Source organism: Oryctolagus cuniculus, chromosome 5 (genome assembly GCF_964237555.1).
Source record: "Oryctolagus cuniculus chromosome 5, mOryCun1.1, whole genome shotgun sequence".
Classification (NCBI taxonomy): domain Eukaryota; kingdom Metazoa; phylum Chordata; class Mammalia; order Lagomorpha; family Leporidae; genus Oryctolagus; species Oryctolagus cuniculus.
In genome coordinates, this window is record NC_091436.1 from 135,195,391 (window position 1) to 135,214,915 (window position 19,525).

A 19,525-nucleotide genomic window follows, 5' to 3' on the forward strand; every position below is an offset into this window, starting at 1 on the left:
CTTCTGAACCGGGCGGGCGGGGGAGCCGGGGAAGGGACACTGAGCACAGACCCAGGTGAAGGGGGAAGGAGCCAGGCGGCTGCATGGTGTTTTGGAGCAGAGTCAGTGCAAAGGCCCGGAGGCAGAACATTCTCAGCCCATCAGAGGAGCGTCAGGAAGCTGTGAGGGGTGAGGGGTGAGGGCTGGATCAGCAGATGGCTGGGCCTCTGGAGGCTTTAAGCAGAGTGCGATGCCCTTTGACCTCCTTTTCGCAGACACTCTGTGGCTGCCATGTGAGGGCTGCATCTCCAGTGCTGTCTTCAGCCTGTGTCTCCCACTCTTCCTCCCCTTGCTCTCCGTCCTCCCAGGGAGCTATCAGTCCCTCCCCCCACCCTTTGGAGGCCTCCAGAGAGCCTGGTAATTCTGCAGCCTTCCCACTTCTCCCCGGCAATCCTGGCCCTCCTCAGCTGCACCTGCGGCCGGCTGCCCAGGACCCTGTCTTAGCCTCAGGGTTCCTCTCCACAGAGTGGGCGCTGTGACAAGTGTCTCCCCCACGGGTGGGTATGAGGTCTCCACGGGACCGGGGTGCGTAAGCGGAAGGCGATTATCATCGCGACCGTCAGAACCAGAGGAAGCGAGCCAAGGAAGCGGTTTAAGACAAAGGCTGGCTCCGGTTGGACGCAAATGGATTCAAAAGCTGCAGCAAAGAGAAATCCGGGGAGGCCCCGCGAGCTGCCAGAGGGAGCCAGGGGTGCAGGTGCATTCTGGGCCAGAGGGTGGCGCTGTCCGGCGTTTGGCGCCCTGGGCTCTGCAGAAGGGCTGAGGCTGTTCTCCCAGAAGTCCTTCCTCAGCCGCCCCGGCTCCTTCCCCCAAAGGTGAGGGCAGGGCAGTGCCTGCCGCTGGGCCAGACTGTGGCCACTACAGTGGCCGCCCGGGGAAGCCCAGACTCCCCTTCCACACCCAGGCCCCCGTGGAGAAGCCATGGGCCCTCTCCATGGTTGAGTTAATAGCCATGTCCTCCTGTTTCTCACCGAGAGCTGGCAGTGAGACCCAGACAGGGACCACGCGAACCCAGCGGCTGCTTGGGGGAACCCCAGTGCTGGGTGTTGGGAGGCTGTGGCTGCGCCGTAGCTTCTACAGCTGTTGCAGGGGGAGGAGGGGAGGGGACGTGAGGGCCTAGAGTTTAATTTAATTCTGTGTTTTATTGCTCGTTGGCTAAATAACCTTCGTTCAGATGGAAGGTGGGGGGATGGACAGGGAGAAGTTTGATTAATTTTGAGCTGGCTTCCCATTTGTTAATTTTCTCCCGGTTCAGCAGGATTATTGAAACCAATTACAGATGCCGTCTCAGGGTGAGCTCCCGCCTCCCCCTGCAGTTATCTGGGTGTAACTTGGGGGGTGAGGGAGGAGGCCTGGCTTGTTGAGGGTCCCTGTGTCCCTGGAGCCTTGGAAGATCCGGACGACGAGGAAGTGGAACAGGTGTCCGGGCCCCGGGTGGGTGGTGCCTGGGCAGGGGGCAGGGCTGCTGCCTACCGCCCGTGATACCTGGTGGGGAGCAGGGCAGGCTGGGAGTGTGGCAGGGTCTGGGGAGCCCCGAGCTGGGGCGGGGGCCTTCAGTCCTCCATTCCCTCTTGACCCTTGTTCGCCATGGGCTCCAGCCTGCCCTGACCTCTGCCCTCTCCAGGCTAGGTCTCTCGCTGGCAGAAAACCCTGGGGCAGTCAGGGTCCCAGCTGCTTTCTGGGCAGCTGGGCAGGGCAGTATGTGGGGGTATGAATGCTGTCTGGGACTCTGCCAAAGGCACTGTTAACACTGCCTCCCCCCGCCCCCAAGCCCTGCCCCCGGGGGTGTGCGCCGAGGGTGGGAGGGGCTGCTTTAGATCAGTTGTTCAATGACGACCGTCCTATGGGGGACACTTGTCCTGGGCCATGGATGAGTGACAGGGAGCTCCTAGGCACAGCCAGCTGGGCAGAGGCACAGCACACGCAGAGACCGAGAGGCCCAGGGCCAGTGTGCAGGGGCTGCTGAGTGCTGAGGGCAGTGAGTGAGCAGCGGGGCTGACCCAGGCCAGGCTTTGCTTTGAGGGGACGAGGGCTTGGGGCTGTCAGGTGTCAAGCAGCGGCTGCCTGGGCAGCTGGGCACATGTGTCCCGTGCGTGTACCTGTGCAGACCGAGGCCCCCTGGGGAAGCCGAGTAGCTGGAGATGAGGGGGTGCACTGAGCAGGGGCCAGGAGCCCAGGGGTCCTTACAGCTCAGGGCCCAGGCTGGGGACCAGCACTGTGGTGCAGAAGGCTAAAACTCCACCTGCGGTGCCAGCATCCCATATGGGTGCTGGTTACAGTCCCAGCTGCTCCGTTCCCATCCAGCTCCCTGCTGATGGCAGGAAGGCAGCAGAAGATGGCCCTGCACCCATGTGGGGAGTCCAGGAAGAGGCTTCCGGCTCCTGGCTTTGGCCTGGCCCAGCCCCAGCCATTGTGGCAATTTGGGGCGTGAGCCAGCAATGGGAGATCTCTCTCTCTCTCTCTCTCTCTTCCTTTGAAATCAATCAATCAGTCCTAGAAAGGAGGCGGAGGGGGCACAGGCTGAGCCCCTGTGGCTCCGGAGAACAGACCCTGAACCCCATGAAAATTATGGGGAGCCGGATTTCAGCTCAGCCCTCCTGCAGCTGGGACGGGCTACTGTGTGACATGGCAAGCTGCCTGTGGTAGGGGGCAGCAGAGGCCAGAGGCCCAGCAGCAACGCTGTAGGGACCACCCTGCACCTGGAAGGGTCTCTGGTCAAGGCTGCTTTCCGAGTCACCCAGGCGGGTTTGAGCAGAAATTCACTTTTGGTGGCAGCATCAGGGGTTTCAGACGGGAAGGCGTTGGGGCCGCACTTAGAGGGACCCAGCTGGGGTTTTGGGCTCCCCTTGAATGTCCAGGGGCGCCTGTGCAGCTGGCCAGGCCTGCTGCGTGGGTGTCTGGCTCCTTCTAGGCTCTGCTCCCTGAAGCTGCCCCCACGGGCCCTCTGGGAGGCCTGGGCTAACTGGACAGAGCTTTGGCAGACGGAGCGGGCAGGCCGAGATCTCGGAAGGCCTCCCTCTGGGAAGGAGGCATCAGCTTGGATCACCAGTTGTTGGAAATTGGTCCTGAGACAGGGGGAGCCTGGGGGCACCTCCTGCTTGTCCTCTCATTGTCTGGACAGGACCCAGATGGGCTGGTGGCTCTTGCTTTGGGCTCGGAGGGAGGCCAGGCAGCTGGGCGGAAGGCTTTCTGCCCTTCTGCCCTTGGCATTGGGGGGCCTGGTTTCAGTGTGCAGCAGAGTGATCCGGGAGCGACAGCCTCTCCCCGAGTCTCCCGGCCCTCGCCCCTGAGATGGGGTGGGCTGTCTTCTCTGGGGGCAGCTTTCAGGATGAGACGGGGTGAGAGGACGATGGGCAGCGCTGTCAGCTGTGTCACAGGACGGGTCTAGGGGGCCGCAGGCCTGTTTCCTGGGCGGTGAGCTCAGGGCGGAGCTGGTGGAGGAGGAGAGGGGGGCGGAGCTGGCACAGGGCGGGAGCAGCCCCTCCGTGCTGGGCAGGCGCTGTGTCCATCCCGCCACGTCCCTGTGTCCATCCCCGCCACGCCCCTGTGTCCATCCCGCCACGTCCCTGCGTCCATCCCGCCACGCCCCTGTGTCCATCCCGCCACGTCCCTGCGTCCATCCCCGCCACGTCCCTGTGTCCATCCCGCCACGCCCCTGTGTCCATCCCGCCACGTCCCTGCGTCCATCCCCGTCACGTCCCTGTGTCCATCCCGCCACGTCCCTGTGTCCATCCCGCCACGCCCCTGTGTCCATCCCGCCACGTCCCTGTGTCTGGTACATGGGAGGAGCTTGTGGAGCCTCGCTGCGGAACGTGGAGGCCGGCCCGGGGTCTGGTGATGCTGGCGGCCTCCAGGCCAGCGGCTGACTCCTGGGCCGAGAAGCACAGGATGCGAGCACAGCAGAGCCCGAGGGTCTCAGAGGGACCCCCGTCCAGCCCGCCTTTATACAGGGAGGTGGTCAAGCCCATGGCAGACAGGGCCCACTGTGAGGGTTCCATTCCCGGCTCAGCCGCTCACCCCCTGAGTGTCTCCGGGCAGGTTCCCGCACCTGTGAAACGGACGCGATGGTGGCCCCTCTGCCTGTGACAGGTTACTGGCGAGGACTGAGTAAGTTGTAGGGTGCTGGGGGCAGAGGCTGGCACCCACAACAGCCCAGTAAACGTTAGCTGCTGTCCCAGTGCTCGAGATGGGAAACCAAAGGCGGGTCTGCTCCAGGTCACACAGCGAGTGGAGGTGGCAGAGAGCGGGGTCTTCCCATGGTGACTGCAGAGGTCATGACAGTGGACATGGAGGCAGGGGCATCCCCGGGGGGAGGGGGCGGGGAAGCTGCAGGAGCCCAGGGACCTTGGAGGGATGGGCTTGGTCCAGAGCGGGCCCAGGAGGCCCGCGCCGGGGAGCCTGCTGCCCTTGGCTTGGTCTTCGGTGGGCTCGGCAGGTGTGGGTCACGAGGAGGGAGATAACTGGGCGGGTCCTGCTTCTCTCTGTCTCTGTAGACACGGCCAGCGTGGCCGCTGGCGCCTCCCTGCTGCACCAGCACAGTGGCTGTCCCAGAGCGGGCAGCAGCCAGGCAGGGAGAGAAGCCCCCGGCAGGCGTCCCCTGCAGGCGCGGTGCTCAGTAGCCTCAGCCACCAGCTCGGCCGCTGGGCCCGACGGTGCGGCACCCCCAGCCTGCCTTGTGGCCTTGGCCAAATTGCTGCCGTTGGCCTGCCCATTCTGGGACGGTTGCATTTTGACTTATTTATTTGTAAGGCAGAGAGATGGAGAGAGAAAGAGGAAGAGAAGTCCCACCTGCTGGTTCACGCCCCAGATGTCTGTCATGTCCAGGGCTGGGCTAAGACTAAAGCCTGGGGCTGGGGAAGCAATGCAGGTCTCCTACCCGTGGTGGCAGGGACCCAGCCTGCTGCCTCCCAGGATCTGCAGGAAGCCGGAGTCAGGTGCTGGAGCCAGGTACCGAACCCAGGCCCTCTAGCGTGAGACCTGGGCATCTTACCTGCCGGGCTAAATGTTCCCCACCCCTCCACCTCCAAACTGCTTAGAAGCAGAACCTCCCCCAACAGACTCCTGTAGAGTAACCTGTGTGTGTGTGACTCAGCCAGGAGCAGGCTGCTGCCCAGGCGCACCCCTTTGTAGATGGGAGCTTTGGTGTCAGGCTCCGTCCCTCCTTGCTCCTTAGCCGTGAGCCGGGCACAGGTGCTGGTCCTCTAGGGACTGATGCTCCAGTGGGAGGCAGAGAATCATCAATGGGACACGTGAATGAAACACGTGGTGATAAGGGGGAACAGCAGGTGCAAAGGGCCTGCGGCAGGCTCCTTTCTGGTCTGTTGTGGGTTGTGTGTGTGGCAGGGGTGTAAGTGTGGGGGGAGGCCAGCGGGGAGGGGAGGGGCTGTTGTTCCAGGCCAGCCAGAGTTGCTGGTTGGCAGTGGTGGAGGGAGGGAGTCGTGGCAGAGGCGGGGTCTATTTTCCAGGTGGAGCTGATGACATTTGCCCTAAATAAGAAAGAGGACGACACACTCAGTGCTCTGGCCGAGCGGCGGGGAGGGCAGAGCTGCAGTCGCCTGGCTGGCGGCTGCTGCACAAAGCCTCCATTTGGGACCCGCTGTTTGTGGGGTACCCGTTCGATGGCTGGGGGAGCCGGCAGTGGGGTGGGAGCCTGGAGTCCAGGGAACGGCCTTAGTTGTCTCACCTGGCAGCAGGTGCCACCGTGAGAATCTAGGCCGTCGGCAGCCGTGCCCCAGGGGTGAGAGGGGAGAGACGCTGTAGCAGTGAGCCTGGGTGGGAGAAGGAGGCCGGGCCAGCAGAGCAGACCCAGGGGACCCTGCCAGGAAGGGGCTGAGTGGGGTTCAAGTGCTCCTGCAGGTTCCAGTGCCGCTGTGAGGCGGGCAGGCGCGATGGGGAGCCCCCGGCCATGGCGCGGCAGCCCGGCGGCGTGGCCTCGCCGGCTTGGCTGCCCCTGCCTTCCGCCCTGGTTTCTGGCTGCCCTCTTCACCGGGGCTCAGGCCCTGTTCTCCGGCGAAAGCGCCCAGACTCCCTCTGGGGCCTCCTCCCTGCCGGCCAGGCTGCCAGCCTGCCGGTGTGGCCTGGCTGTGATATAAATTCTGCGGAGTGATGATGATGTGACTTTTATCGGCTCATGTGTTCAATAATGTTAATACATCCCATTATATCATATTATATTAATACAGCGCAATATATCACACACGGCGCAGCACATTAACTTGGCCGGGGAGAGCGCTGGGCAGACAGCGTGGCTAACTCTCCCTCAGCCTGGCTACAGCCCCAGGGCGGGCTCAGTGCCTGCCAAGTGGACAACAGGACACCCTCCGGGCCCTGTGCGCCGCTCAGTGGGGCTCCTCCTTCAGTCCTTTCCCGTGAGTGCAGCACATGGAACAGGTGCAGAAGCCCGGGTTCAGAGATGCCCAGGGGGTGTGGTGGGAGAGGCCTGGAGCAAGGATCGGCTGCTTCCCAGGTGCAGGACGGGAGGGCAGGGGGCAGGAGGTTGGCCACGAATAGCGGATGAGCTCACAGGTGCTGCGCCAGGCAGACTTGGGTCCAGATCATGCTGTGTGGTCTTGTCTCCAGATCCTCTTGGTGAAGCTGATAAATCGTGTTTGCTTCCCGGGGTTCTCCGGTGAGAAGTGAATGGGATGATCCCTGGGGAGCACGGACGGAGCACAGAGTTGGGAGCTCATCCATGGTGGCCACCTGTCCCGTGGGCATCACAGCCGGCACCTGGGCAGCCTCCACCGGCCCAGCCCAGTCCCGCCATCAGCTTGGCCCCTGGGTACTGCAAGCACAGACAAGGCTTGGCTCTGCCCTCAGACAGGCTGGGTGGACGGCCGAGCCCAGCGCAGAATGACCCTGGGCAAGTTCCTTCCCTCTGAACGCAGTGGCTTGTTTGAAAGCGAGGGGCTCAGGCCGTGGTGAAACCCAGCGGGTGAGAGTTTGTGCTGGCGACGGCTGGGGCCAGAGCTCACAATAGCAACCTGGGAATGGCAGCTAACACCCGCCCTCATCCCCCAAGCTTCTGTACTGTCGTCCCTTCTCCTGGGTGACCCTGGCAGTGAGCTTGACACAGCCTAGGTGGCTCCCAGCTGTCAGATGAGCAGATGAGGCTCGCAAGGGAGGCGGCTTGGCCAGGGTCACACAGTCTGGGCCCTGTGGTGGCTCTCCGGGCACCCTTTCCTGCCCCCTGCTCGGTGCCTCCTGCGCTTCGGCCCCCCCAGCCTCTGGTGGCCCCCCTGCTGCTCACTCCCTGCCTTCCAGGGGTGGGGGGCGGGCGGGCGGCTTTGTCCCCGGGCGCCCAGGAGAACACAGTGTGTTCAAAAGGGCGCGACAAGGGAGTGAGTGAAGAGCCTTCCGGGGGAATATTTGCTCAAAGGCCTGGTGGCTGCATCTGTCTGGTTCTCTCCAGGAAAACATGATTCAGATCAGGCCTGGAAATGCATGCACGTTTCCTGCTGGTCGTGTAAAAGGCGGGCGGGCTAGGCAGGGGTTGGCGGCGGCCCGGGGCAACCCCTGAAGGCGCAGCCTTGCTGGGGGCACCAGATGCAGCAGGCCCCCGGAGGGCACAGAGGTGGCGGGGCTCGGACCACCTCCCATCACTGCAGTGAGACCCTGTCTCCCCTGCCCAGGGAGTCAGAACCCGCTGCCCAGCGGCTGTGTGGCCTTGGCCAGGCCGGAGGCACTGAGCTTCCGTTTCCTCCCCGGTGTGAGGGCTGTGGCTGCTCGGGGTTTGTCGCACAGCGGCCGTGCAGAGGCATGGGAGGGCCCCAGCGCTCACTGGGCACAGCACACACCTGGGGGCCCTGAGCTGAGAAGGAAGCAAGGCAGAGCTGGGGCGTGCTCCAAGGCGAGCAGTAGGGGCACAGTTAAAGTGAGGGCAGGTGGGCCAGGGGGCCGTGGTGCCTTAGAAGGCCCCTCTGAGCCGAGCCTGGAAGGGGAAGGTTGGGGGGCAGCTGGTCACATGCCTTTGTGGGCAGGGAGTGGGGACAGCCAGTGCCAAGTCCCCGAGGCAGCATGCCTGGTGCATTCCAGGTGTGGCAAGGTGGTGTGGCTGGAGCCGTCAGTGATACCAGCATGGGCGTGGGGAGAGATGAGGTCTGTGTGTGACAGGGTCCAGTGCTGGTCGTTGCGGCAGAACTGGTCAGGGCTGTGCTGGGAAGGGCATTGCATTAGCGCCCAGCAGGGGCTCCCCCAACAGGGCTAGTCTGTGCATTTTGCCGGAAGTTGGGATCCACCCACCCGAAATGCCCCAGTCTTTCTGGGTGCAGGCTGTTTTGCTATGTGATGGCAAGAGAAAGTGAGGCCCTGACCTGGGCCCTGGGAGACGCCGGCAGGTGAAGGGCTGTACACCCCAGCTGTGCCGGGGCCCTTGGGGAGAGAAGTCGGGGGCCGTGAGCCCACCCCCTGCTCCAGCAGCCTGGCGTGGGGTTGGGGCTCCTAATTAAAAGCTTGCATCCAAAGGCCTGACGATGGAATGTCTAATTAAATCAATTCCATCTCGTCTGGGAGATAGAGGTCTGCATATGATAAGCATGAAATTAATAATTATGTTTAGAAATTAGCTGTTGCTCAAAGTAGGGCCATTTATACAACCCTCAGGGGCCCTGGCCCCCACCTCTGCCCGCCCCTTGGTGGTGGAGACAGATGGGCCGCTTCAGCCCCCGCTGTAGTGTGACTGCCAGGAGTGAGCGTGGGGGGAGATCAACTCCTCGCCCTGCTGCTGCCCAGGCTCCTGCCCCGTGGGGGTGGGGTGGGCAGCCCCTTGCCACTGGAGGTCAAATTCTGGCTCTGCTGTGTGACCACAGGAAGTGACTTAGCCTCTCTGTGCCTCCATTTCAGAAACATGGGCCAGCTTCCCAGGATTATTGTAAGACTGAAGGTGCAGAGGTGTGCAAGCCGCTTAGGACAGTTCTTGGTCCATAGTAAGCTCTCAGTGTTAGCTTTTATGGTGTGTGTGTGTGTGCACGCGCGTGCACATTCACTCCAGCTCATTCCAAACTGGCTTGTGATGGGTGTGCACCTGACCTGCCCAGGCACTTGGTGGAGATGAGTAAGAATCATTCTGGCTGACGCAGAGCTAGGGCGGAAGTCTGCTTGCTGTTGGCATGGGAGGGGGTGCTGCAGACCGCGGCCTGGAGGAGTGTGACCGTGGCCTTCGCCAGGGTGGCTGAGAGCCCTGCCCCTCCCTCCTCAGGGGCCCGGGCTGGCTGGGGCCGAGGCAGTCACTAAGGCAGAGGGTCTCGGAAGTGATGGGCATTTTCTGCCTGAAGCCCATTGGCCAGAGCATCTCAGGTGGCCCACCCAACCCCCAAGGGCCTGGAGCGGAGATTTTACCGGTAGCTAGGGAGGCAGAGCGCCACAGGTAGCCACGTATATGTGTTCTTTTTTTATTTTCTAAATATTTATTTATTTATTTGAAAGTCACAGTTACACACAGAGAGAAGGAGAGGCAGAGAAAGAGAGGGAGTGAGGGAGGGGGAGAGAGAGAGAGAGAGAGAGAGGAAAGTCTTCCATCTGCTGGTTCACTCCCCAGTTGGCCGCAAGGGTCGAAGCTGTGCCGATCCAAAGCCAGGAACCAGGAGCTTCCTCCAGGTCTCCTATGAGGGTGCAGGAGCCCAAGGACTTGGGCATCTTCCACTGCTTTCCCAGGTGATAGCAGAGAGCTGGATCGGAAGTAGAGCAGCCGGGACTCAAACCAGGGCCCATATGGGATGCCCGCACTACAGGCGGTGGCTTTACCTGCTATGCCACAGCGCTGGCCCCATGTGTGTATGTTCTTACCTCTCTGTGCCATAACACCAGCCCCCTCCCTCCTCTGAAAAAGATTTACTTACTTATTTGAAAGGCAGACTTAGAGAGAGAGAGAGAGAGAGCTCTGATCTGCTGGTTCGCTCCCCAGGGCTGGGGCAGGCTGAAGCCAGGGGACTGCAACTCCGTGCGAGCCTCCCGTGTGGGTGCACTGGGGCCATGCTCTGCTGCTTTGTCAGGTGCACTAGCAGGGGGCTGACTGGGAGCAGAGCAGCCGGAATAAGAACTGGTGCTCACGGGGATGCCGGCGTCGTGGGCGGGTTGTTTGCTTATGCTTGTTTCTGTTCCCACTTCCACAAAGGCAGGGGTTTGTCTCCAGCGTGTTCACCCAGTGCCACAGTCGCACAAAGGCTGGGATGGATTCCCAGGCAACAGCTGAGTGCGTGGACTGCTGAGTGACAGGACAGAGTCCCCTGGGGGTGAGAGGCTGCTGCCCCAGGAGCGTCTGAGCCCAGGGGACCACACGGGCCTGTGTGCAGACTTCCCTGTCCTTTGGGATGGTGTTTGCTGCTTGCACACTACGACATGCACTCCCGGTCACAGTGGGGACACTGGGGCTGCCACCCTAGCCGGCTCGGCTCCCAGGAAGAAGGCCGAGGCTGGGCTGGGCCACGCGGGGCCCCGGTGGACTGACTGCATGGGGCTGTAGGCTGACCGGCCCAGGGTACACGGGCATGGCTGCTGTGTGTTAGCGGGGCATAGCGGGGCAGAGTAGGGAGGCCTGGTTTGTGGCAGGCTGCTGGGCTTGCCCCTACAAACTCCTCACCCGACCTCCTGTCCCCCCATATGGAATCTCTCCGCACTCCCTGGTAGACCCCTGGTCGCACTTCCCTGGGCAGCCCAGCCTGGCCCCAGCTCCATCCCCTTGTCAGCCCCGTGGCCCTGGGCTGCCCCCCCCCCCCTGCTGTCCTCAGGGCCGTAGCTCTGGCTCCTGAGGGTGTATGTGTCTGCGATCCCAGCCCTGGCCACCATGCGCTGCTCCCTGCTTACCAGGATGCGGTGTGCCGGCCCTCATGGGATGTGCACCTGCCCCAGTCCTGCCGAGCTTGGGGAAGGCTGTGGGGAGGGCAGTGGCTGCCCTGAGCATGGCCCTTCTTGCTCCTCCAGGGCCCTGGGTGTCTGCAGCGAAGGCTGGCTGGGGAGGGGTGTGCGGGGCGGGCCGGTGCCGGCAGGGTCGGTGCAGGTCACCCTCTCCCGCTCTGCGCTTGCTCTGAGCCTGAAAGCATTGCTGCCTTTTATCTGTGAAGGAAGCAGCTGATGCTGGGAGCCGGGCTCGGGCTCCGGAGGGCAGGGAGCCGGCAGTCCTGGGGGCCTGCGCCCGCCTGTGCGTGCGGGGTCCCCGGCGTCCTGGGTGAGACGCCGTATGCCTCTGGGCAGGTGGGATCCTGAGAGCTGTCTGCATTGGCCCAGGCCGGGCTGGTGGCCGGAGGTGGCTGCAGGGTGCCAGCCTCAGTCTGTGGCTGCCTGGTCTGACCTGGGGGTGGGACAGAAAGGACTGAGTCAGCAGGGAGGGCAGGCAGGGCCCAGGGCCGGACGGAGGACGAGCTCAGGGGGCTGGGCAACTCGGCCAGCACCTGGCTTCTGGCGTCTCCTGACCGGGATGCTTAGGGGGGACGTTGACTTCTTAGAGCCTCGGTTTCCTCATCTGCAAAATGGGCGCTGTGGCCCAGGTGCTACCTCCCTCTCTAGGACACCTGCCCCCCCCCCCCACCCCGTGCACCTTGATCCATGCGGCCGCTCTGTTGTTACCATGGTTACTTGATAGCGAAGTCACTTACTTGTCCCAGGCTGCTCAGCTGAAGGGCCAGGCAGTGTTGTGCAGCCCTGGGCAGGCTGGCTGCAGGGCCCTTGGGGGACCCCATGCTGTGCCTGGCATGAAGGAGGAGGAGGAGGGCGGGCCAGTGCTTTCCACGGTGAAGCTCCCCGGGGTTTCCGTGCTGGGGACAGTTGCGACGGCTGGGCACTGGGCGCGGGGCAGGCCGGCCTTCTAGGGGTCAGGGTTGCACCCCTCACTGCCCCCCGGCACTCCTCTGAGCGGAGGCTGTGGGTGCGCTGGGGGCCTCTGAGACGCTGGGCAGATCCCTCAGCCCTTGCCTGCCCTTTCCTCTCTCGATGCTGGGCAGCTGCTCGCCGGGGCCCTTGGATTCTGCAGGTCTGGGGGCGGGTGACCCGCAGCCAGCTGTGGGCATCTGGCACGCCACCTGCACGCCTGCTGGCCAGGTGGGCTCGGCCTGAGGGCAGATCCAGGCTCTGAGCATGTGCGGGCACGTGCACAGTTGCCCACACAGCGCTCACACGGGCATCCACACTCGTGTCGGCGGCCCTTGGCGTGTGCCGCTCCCTCTGCTGAAATGCTTGCCCTCTCGTGCCCCTGGGGCTCCCTCCTGGGCCTCCTGCGTCCTCTCCTTCTCCTGGCTCCTCATCTCCATCCCATGGCTTGTTTCCTCGAGCCCCTCGGGGGCAGGTGTCGGGTCAGCCGGTCCCAGAGCTGAGAACATCCCTGGCAGGCTGTGGTGTGCAGTGGATGGATGCGCTCAGGGCACACTCCAGCACGCGTGCGCGCGCACACACACACACACACACACACACAGGCAGCTGTGCCTAGTGCCATCTCCTCTGCTGCCCAAGCCTAGAAGGAAGCAGCTTTTGTCGTTTGCCATGGGTCATGGGAAGAGGGAGGGAGAGGGAGAAGAGGGAGAGAAAGGGGGGTGGAGAGAAAGAAAGGAGAGAGAGGGAGATCTACTCATACACACACACACGCACACACACACACACACACACACACACCCCAGCCCGGTCGCTCACCCATTATGTAAGCTGGAGACACCGCAGGGTGTCAGCTGCCAACACACTGGGTGTCACTCAGGATCTCACCACCTGCCCCTCCCCAGGTGGCATTGCTGGGATATAGAGTGTTGGCTGCTGTCCGGGGTGGCGTCAGTCTGGTTCACCTCTGTGTGTCTGTCTGTGGCCTGTGGAATTGTAGCAGCCGGCACCGTATGCCTGAGCTTGGTGCCGTGGGAGGCCGAGCTGACTCTGGGGGCCAAGGGCTCAGGGAGGGCTGCCTGGAGGAGAGGACATTTGAGCCGGGCCTTGATATGCAGGGAGGATTTGGATGTGGGGAGACGAGGTCGTGGGGAGACGAGGTCGTGGGCCCTGGGGCAGAGGGGAGGAAGCGGACAGACAGATGGACCCCGTGCAGGCCACCTGGGCCAGGCAGGGCTGGGCAGGTGCTGTGGGGTCTACCGGCTCTTGCCCTGGGTGGTGGGACGTGAGTGCGGTGTTCCAGCGCCTGGAGCGGTATGGAGGTGCACAGCAGGTGCACAGCAGGTGCTCTGTGTTGGGCGATGGAAGGAGGAGGCAGAGAGGAGCAGCTGGCGTTGGGGCGGGCACGGCTGCCTCCCTGCCTTTCTGCTGCTGCGGCTGGGAGAGGAGCGCTCCGAGGAGAATGTAAATCGAGTGTCCCCTCCCTCTGCGCCAGGCTGCAGAGACTTCACAGCCCCACCTGGCCAGGTTGTCACAGTCACCCGTTGGGACACAGACGAGGCCCCCCAGGACAGCCCCCTGCCCTCCCTGCCCTGCCTGCACTCTGGGTTGGGGCCTTGGGGAGCCTGTTCCTTGTTTGCAGGTGTCCCCATGACAATGACAATGACAGCGGTGTGACTGGAGAGAGCTGGGCATGGGACCCTTCCTCTCTGGCCCTGGGACACTGGCTGTAGAGACAGGGAACTTGTTGGAGGATACCCCACCTGCAGCTTCCTGCGCTGCCCCCTGCAGGGCCCGGGGGGTCTGCTGGGTGGTGGCAAATGGGCTGCCTGGGGATGGACTCTGCATCCCCACCTTGGCCCCCAGACTCCTGGGCCGGGCCCTTCCGGGTGAAGGCACCCCGTAGCTCCTGGTATGTGTGCACACGTGTGCACGTATGTGCATGCATGCATGTAGTGTGTGTGTGGTTGGGGGTGTCTCCGTGTCGCAGGGCCCTGCAAGGCCGGTTTGGCTGGGAGACTTCCTGGAGGAGGAGGAGGTTGGGTGTGTCTGTCCAGCCGGCCCTTTCTCCCCTGATGCCAGCCTCGCCCCGTGGGGATAGACGGGACCCAGGAGGGCCCCGCCTCAGTCTCCTCCTCTGTCGGGCGGGGCTGGGGCCTGTCCTGCCCACACCACGGGTTCTGACCCAGGGCGGGAGGAGGCAGAGCCCAGGGGAGGGGCGGACTGTGAGGATGGCGGGAGCGGGAGGTTGGTGTGTAGGGGCGCCAGCCCCCCATCAGCACCCCTCTCGCCCCCAGATCCCCCAGATCAGCTACGCCTCCACAGCCCCCGACCTGAGCGACAACAGCCGCTACGACTTCTTCTCCCGCGTGGTGCCCTCGGACACGTACCAGGCCCAGGCCATGGTGGACATCGTCCGCGCCCTCAAGTGGAACTACGTGTCCACGCTGGCCTCTGAGGGCAGCTATGGCGAGAGCGGCGTGGAAGCCTTCATCCAGAAGTCCCGCGAGGACGGTGAGTCTGGTGCCCAGCCGCAGGCTCGCTCGGCTGAGCGGGGCCCAGAGCTGCGGGCCCTGCTGCCCGGGGCGGCCGCTCGTGGGCCCCTGTCTCTTCTCGGAGCGCTGGGGTTTGGCCATGGCCTCGCCACACGCTGGGTGACTCCTGTGGGCGGGGGATGTGCGGGCTGGTAGACGGCATGCGGACGAAGGCCCGAGGACCTTCCCCGTTCTAGTGGGTAAGGGCCAGAGGACAGCTGATGTCCTTGTAGGCAGAGGAAGGGAAGTGGGCGTGGGGGGCCTTGCTTAGCGGCTGTCACGGGCCCAGGAGGCAAGCCATCTGCTGGACAGGTTCTCGGGATGGGGAACGTGGAGTCCCTAAGACTGAGCTGCCTGGGGAGGGGCGAGAGGTGGAGGGGCGGACCCTGGTGGGTGGAGGAGGGGCAGGAACTCTGCATACACAGTACCACCTTCCCCACTAAGCCCTGGCATGACCTCAGACGTCCAGTGCCAAGCTTAGGTGTCCCCAGCGGTGGTGGCTGTGAGACAGCAGGGCCTGCAGGGCCCTGGTGGTCCCTGGCTGGGTCCGAGGGGAAGGTGGGGCTGAGGGGCAATGTGCTTGGGCTGTGGAGGGGGCACTCCCCCTGGGCTGTAGCGGGCCCAGGGGTGTACCTCGGGGAAGCTGCAGGGCACAGGGTGGTGCCCCGCCCCCTCCCGCCTCTCCCTAATGGCTCTGCAGGCGCCCTCGACCTTGGGGGTGGCGCCTGTAGGTTTACACCCGCGTGGCCCCAGAGCTGTAATTGCTTTCCTAAGGACCGCGGCGTGTCCAGAAGCCGGCACCGGTAGCACCCTGCAGGCATAATCCTGCCGTAAATCTTGGCTAAGCCCCTTTAATTGTGCAGCTGAAGCTGCTCCGGTGCCAACAGCCCAGTGGAGGGGGTGGCGGCGGCAGCGGGAAGTGGGGCAGAGCTGACTGATGGCCGTAGCCCCAGCAGCCGGCAGGCGGGGGTGAGCAGGGCGCCGCTCGCACCTCTGGGAGGGCTGGCGGGCACGCTGGGACCCCGGGTGACAGCGCCAGAGCCAGGAGCCAGGGTCGCTCTCCCTCTGGCTGCCCGCGCGGCCTTTCCTCCCGTGCACCTCCCCCTGCACTGCCCCCACTGGCTCCTCCCCTGCTCAGCGCTCCCCAGCGCAGGCCGCTGCCTTTACTGTGTCAGGCAGGATTGCTGTAGGACTTGGGGTTGGAAGTCAGGGTCCTGGCCTTGGGCCCTTACCCTGAGGCCCCACAGCGCCCTCCCAAGATGCCCAGCACCTGCTGTCCCGGATGACCCCCTGCCCCTGGAGAGGAAGTCGAGGCACAGAGAGGCCGTGGAGAACTGGGCACAGATCCCCGGCTCGCATGTCAGAGGTGGAGCAGGCGCTGGAGTCTGGGTGTCTCAGCCATCTCTGTTTCTGTCTCCTCCCTCTCCTCCCCAGCTCCTGTGCCAGTGCTGGGGCGCATGCACACACACACACACACACATGCACACTCACACACACGGGCCTGAAGGGTGGGAGGGCAGCGGGCCCGGTGGGGTCCGCGCGAGTCACTGTGCATGTTATCCAGAACTCAGTCAGATGTTGGGGAGTTGGAAAAAATAAAGTTTACTCGGGGTTTTACAAAAGGACCTCGCGATCTAGAAAAGCAAGAGAAGTGGCCGCTGTGCCAGGGTCCCTGGTCCTCCGCGGCCACCTGTGCCAGCTGCGGCAGCCCCTGGGCCTGGCTGGGCCGCCCCCGGATCTGGGCAACGAGGCCGCCTCGCCCCCTCCCCTAAATGAGATTTGATTTGGAGGCCTGTCCTCAGGCCCAGGAAAAGAAAAGGGGAGAGAAAGCCGCGCTGCAGCTGGCCAAATTGAAATCAGAATTGAGCGGCTGTAGAAAGAGGCCGCTGTAGCTTGTAGCCTAATCCCTGTGAAAGATTAAAGATGTCTTTGGCCGTATATTGTATTGATTCGTCCTCTGAAGTATAAATCATCGGTGAGCTGCTCGGAGGAGTGCCAGGGAGGGGAGGGGCGGGCGCTCGGCCGGCCGGGGTGGGGTGTGCACCGGAGTTGCGAGAGTTAGGCCTGGGTGCCTACTGTGTGCTGACCCTCGGAAGAGCATCATTCTGACGGCTTGGTAGATGGGGAAACTGAGGCAGGCCGGGGTACTTTGCCAATAAACAGGATGTGGAGGAGCTGGGAGGGGAACCTGGCTCTGTCCTCCAGGTGGGGGGCTCCCAGGCGCTGCCCGGCCATTGGCACTGAGCTAGAGGAAGCCCTGCCCCCCTTAGCAGTGCCACCCCCCCCCGGCTCATTCGTGCTCTGGGCAGTCCTGTGGCTCTTGACTGAGCCCTGCCTGTCCCAGGCATCCCCTCGGCTGTTACAGGCCTGATGACAGCTCTGTGGGGCCCGGCATTTCGTCTCTGTTCTGCAGCTGAAGAACCGGGGCTCAGAGAGGTGTGCTGGCTGGCTTAGCGTCCCACAGTGAGGTCCCAGGAGTGGCTGCGTGTGGCTAAGAGGTCAGGCTCTGTCTGGGCCACTCCTAGGAAAGGCACTGAACCCCTCTGGGCTCACTGTTGTCAGAATGAAACAGGCTCCTGGCACCCGGAGGTGGGCACGCGGGGTGCATGCTGGAGGGTCAGCATTCAGGTCTGCTGCCTGGGTCCCAGCTGTCCTGGTGCCCGGCCACTCCCGGGGCTGACCTGGTGAGACCTGGCTGAGGCCGCGTGTGCGTGCATGGCGGGGGCGAGGGACAGACCGCAGGAGCCCAGGCCAGCCTGCTTCTTACAGGCAGGCACGGTGTCTTCCGGGGGGGCGGCCAGGGCAGCACAGGTGCACGCGGGGAGGGCTGCATTTCTGGACACGGGGCTGGCAGGCCTGCCCCCGTAGGGGTGTCTGGGCACCCTGCAGTGTGTCTGGGCCTGTGTGCTTGTGGATGTGTGTGTGTGTGTGTGTGTGTGTGCCTGGGCGAGGCGGGGGTGTGGGTAACCACATCATATGCACGTGCTCACGCCGACTCCCTGCCGAGGCCGAGGCGGAGTTTGCCCCTGCAGCGGCCGCGGAGCCGGGCTGGGATTAGACATGCAGAGCAGCCCGGCCTGGGCTCTGGAGATAAGGCCAGTGAGTCACCCCAGGTGGGAGGGCAGGAGGCGGGGGGCGGCACCCATGTGGCGGTGCCCACTGCCGCCTCCCACCCCGCGTCCTGGGCACTCTCGGGGGTTGGGGTCTGGAGCATCCTCTTCGCCAGCCCACAGTCTTTCGGAATCCGCGGGGCCTGTCGTGAGCCTGCAGCAGTGCCCCCACTGCACAGAAGAGGAAAACCAAGGCTTGGGAGCCGGCCTCAGGCCACGTGGGCGCATCAAGGGTTGGCCCTCATCCCCGGCCACCCTGTCTGTGCTTCCCCTGCACTGACTCGTCAGCTCCCTTGCCCTGAGGCCACACAGAGGCTCACTAACCGCCCTGAGGCCACACACCTGGCAGCTGGCGGAGGCTCCGTATCCAGCAGATGTCTCCCAGCCACTGAGCTGCACCACCTGTGGTACGTGCGGCAGCAAGAACACGGGTCCGCTTCTGGCTGGGGCCTCTCCTGTGGGGTCACCTGCGACTCTGGCTATGGTCCTCTCTGGGGGGCAAACCGGCCCCTGCCCCGGGATGGGGAGGGAGAGCCAGATGACCTCTGTGAGCCAGGCAGAGGGCGCTAGGGAGGCTCAGGCCTGGTCCCTGGAGGACGCCCATTGATATTCCGGAGATGCGGCTGCAGCTCCGGCTCCGGCTCCGGGCTGAGCGGCAGACTGGCATTCAGATGCCTCTGTCAGCACAGCCCTGCCGCCGGCACTGACCCGGCCCCGGGAAGGAGACCCTGGGCTCCGGCAGCGGGAGGCGGCCCCTCGTTCAGCCGGGATGAGTGACACTCTGGGCCTGTCTTCCCCGGCTGCACAGGGCGCACCTGCCTGCTGCGCTGCTCTGAATGGGGGCAGGGCTTGGCCAGCTGGAAGGAGCTGTGTCACCCAGAGGGCCTGCACTGCTGCTGCTTCTGGGGAGCCAGCGAGGGGGTGTTGGCCCAGGACACCCCTCTCCCCCAGGTCCAGAAATGCCTCCCCTTTCTGCTGCTCCCCCTCGCCTCTCTGCCCTCAACCCTTTCCACTCCCCTCTTCCCCCTCTGCTTGAACCACACCAGCCTCCTCGCGGTCCTCCGTGTGCTACCCACGAGCCCGTCTCAGGGCCTTTGCACTGGCTTTTCTCACTGGGGGGTGCCCACGTGGCCTCCATCCTCAGTGCATTTAGGTGTCCCCTCTGCAGCGAGGCCTCTCTCTGGCCAGCCTGTTAGTTTCTATTTATTAGAGAGAGAGTGTGCTATTTCCTGTCTACTGGTTCACTCAGCAAATACTGTAACAGCCGGGGCTGGAGCCAAGGAGCTCATAACAACCCAGGTCTCCCATGTGGGTGGCAGGAGCCCAGTCCCTTGAGCCATCACCACTGTCTCCCATAGGCTTTATACTCGGCTGAAGGCCCACTCCCCGGTCACGCTGTCTGAAACAGCCCTTTCCCACCCCCACTCCCCACTCCCTGGCTCTGCTCTGTTCTTTCTCCTTAGGGTCCACATGGGCAGAGCTCTTTTTTTTTTTTTTAAAGATTTATTTATTTATTTGAAAGGCAGAGTTACAGAGAGGCAGAGGTAGGGGCAGAGAGAGAGACAGAGAGAGAGAGACAGAGAGAGAGAGAGAGAGAGAGAGAGGTCTTCCATCCGCTGGTTCACTCCCCAAGTGGCTGCAACAAGCAGAGCTGGGCCAATATGAAGCCAGGATCCAGGAGCTTCTTCTGGGTCTCCCATGTGGGTGCAGGGGCTCAAGGACTTGGGCCATCTTCTACTGCTTTTCCAGGCCATAGCAGAGAGCTGGATTGGAAGTGGAGCAGCAGGGACTCGAACCGGCAGCCATCTGGGATGCTGGCACTGCAGGCGATGGCTTCACCCACTATGCCACAGCACTGGCCCCAGGCAGAGCCTTTTGCCTGTCTTGTTCTCTGCGGCATCACCCAGCTTCTAGTGCAGCCCCTGGCACACAGTGCTTGCTCAACAAGTGATGGTTGAATGAATGATTGATTACAAAATACAGCCCCCCAGCCACTCACTTCTTTAGCTGTCTTCCACCCCCGTGACAAAGAAATGGCTTTTCCAG

General features: G+C 63.5%; 1 protein-coding gene across 3 annotated transcripts in view; it reads left to right on the top strand.

Annotated features, from left to right (window-relative positions):
• Positions 1 to 19,525, top strand: part of GRM4 (glutamate metabotropic receptor 4) — a 97,815-nt gene that overhangs the window by 29,735 nt on the left and 48,555 nt on the right. For 2 of the 3 annotated variants that reach the window (XM_002714597.5, XM_070074683.1), the window contains one exon: positions 14,133 to 14,349. The exons of the other annotated variant lie outside the window; for it this stretch is intronic. In XM_002714597.5, coding sequence (XP_002714643.2) covers positions 14,133 to 14,349 — 217 coding nt within the window. The remainder of the gene's footprint in view (positions 1 to 14,132; positions 14,350 to 19,525) is intronic. 3 annotated transcript variants of the gene reach the window in all.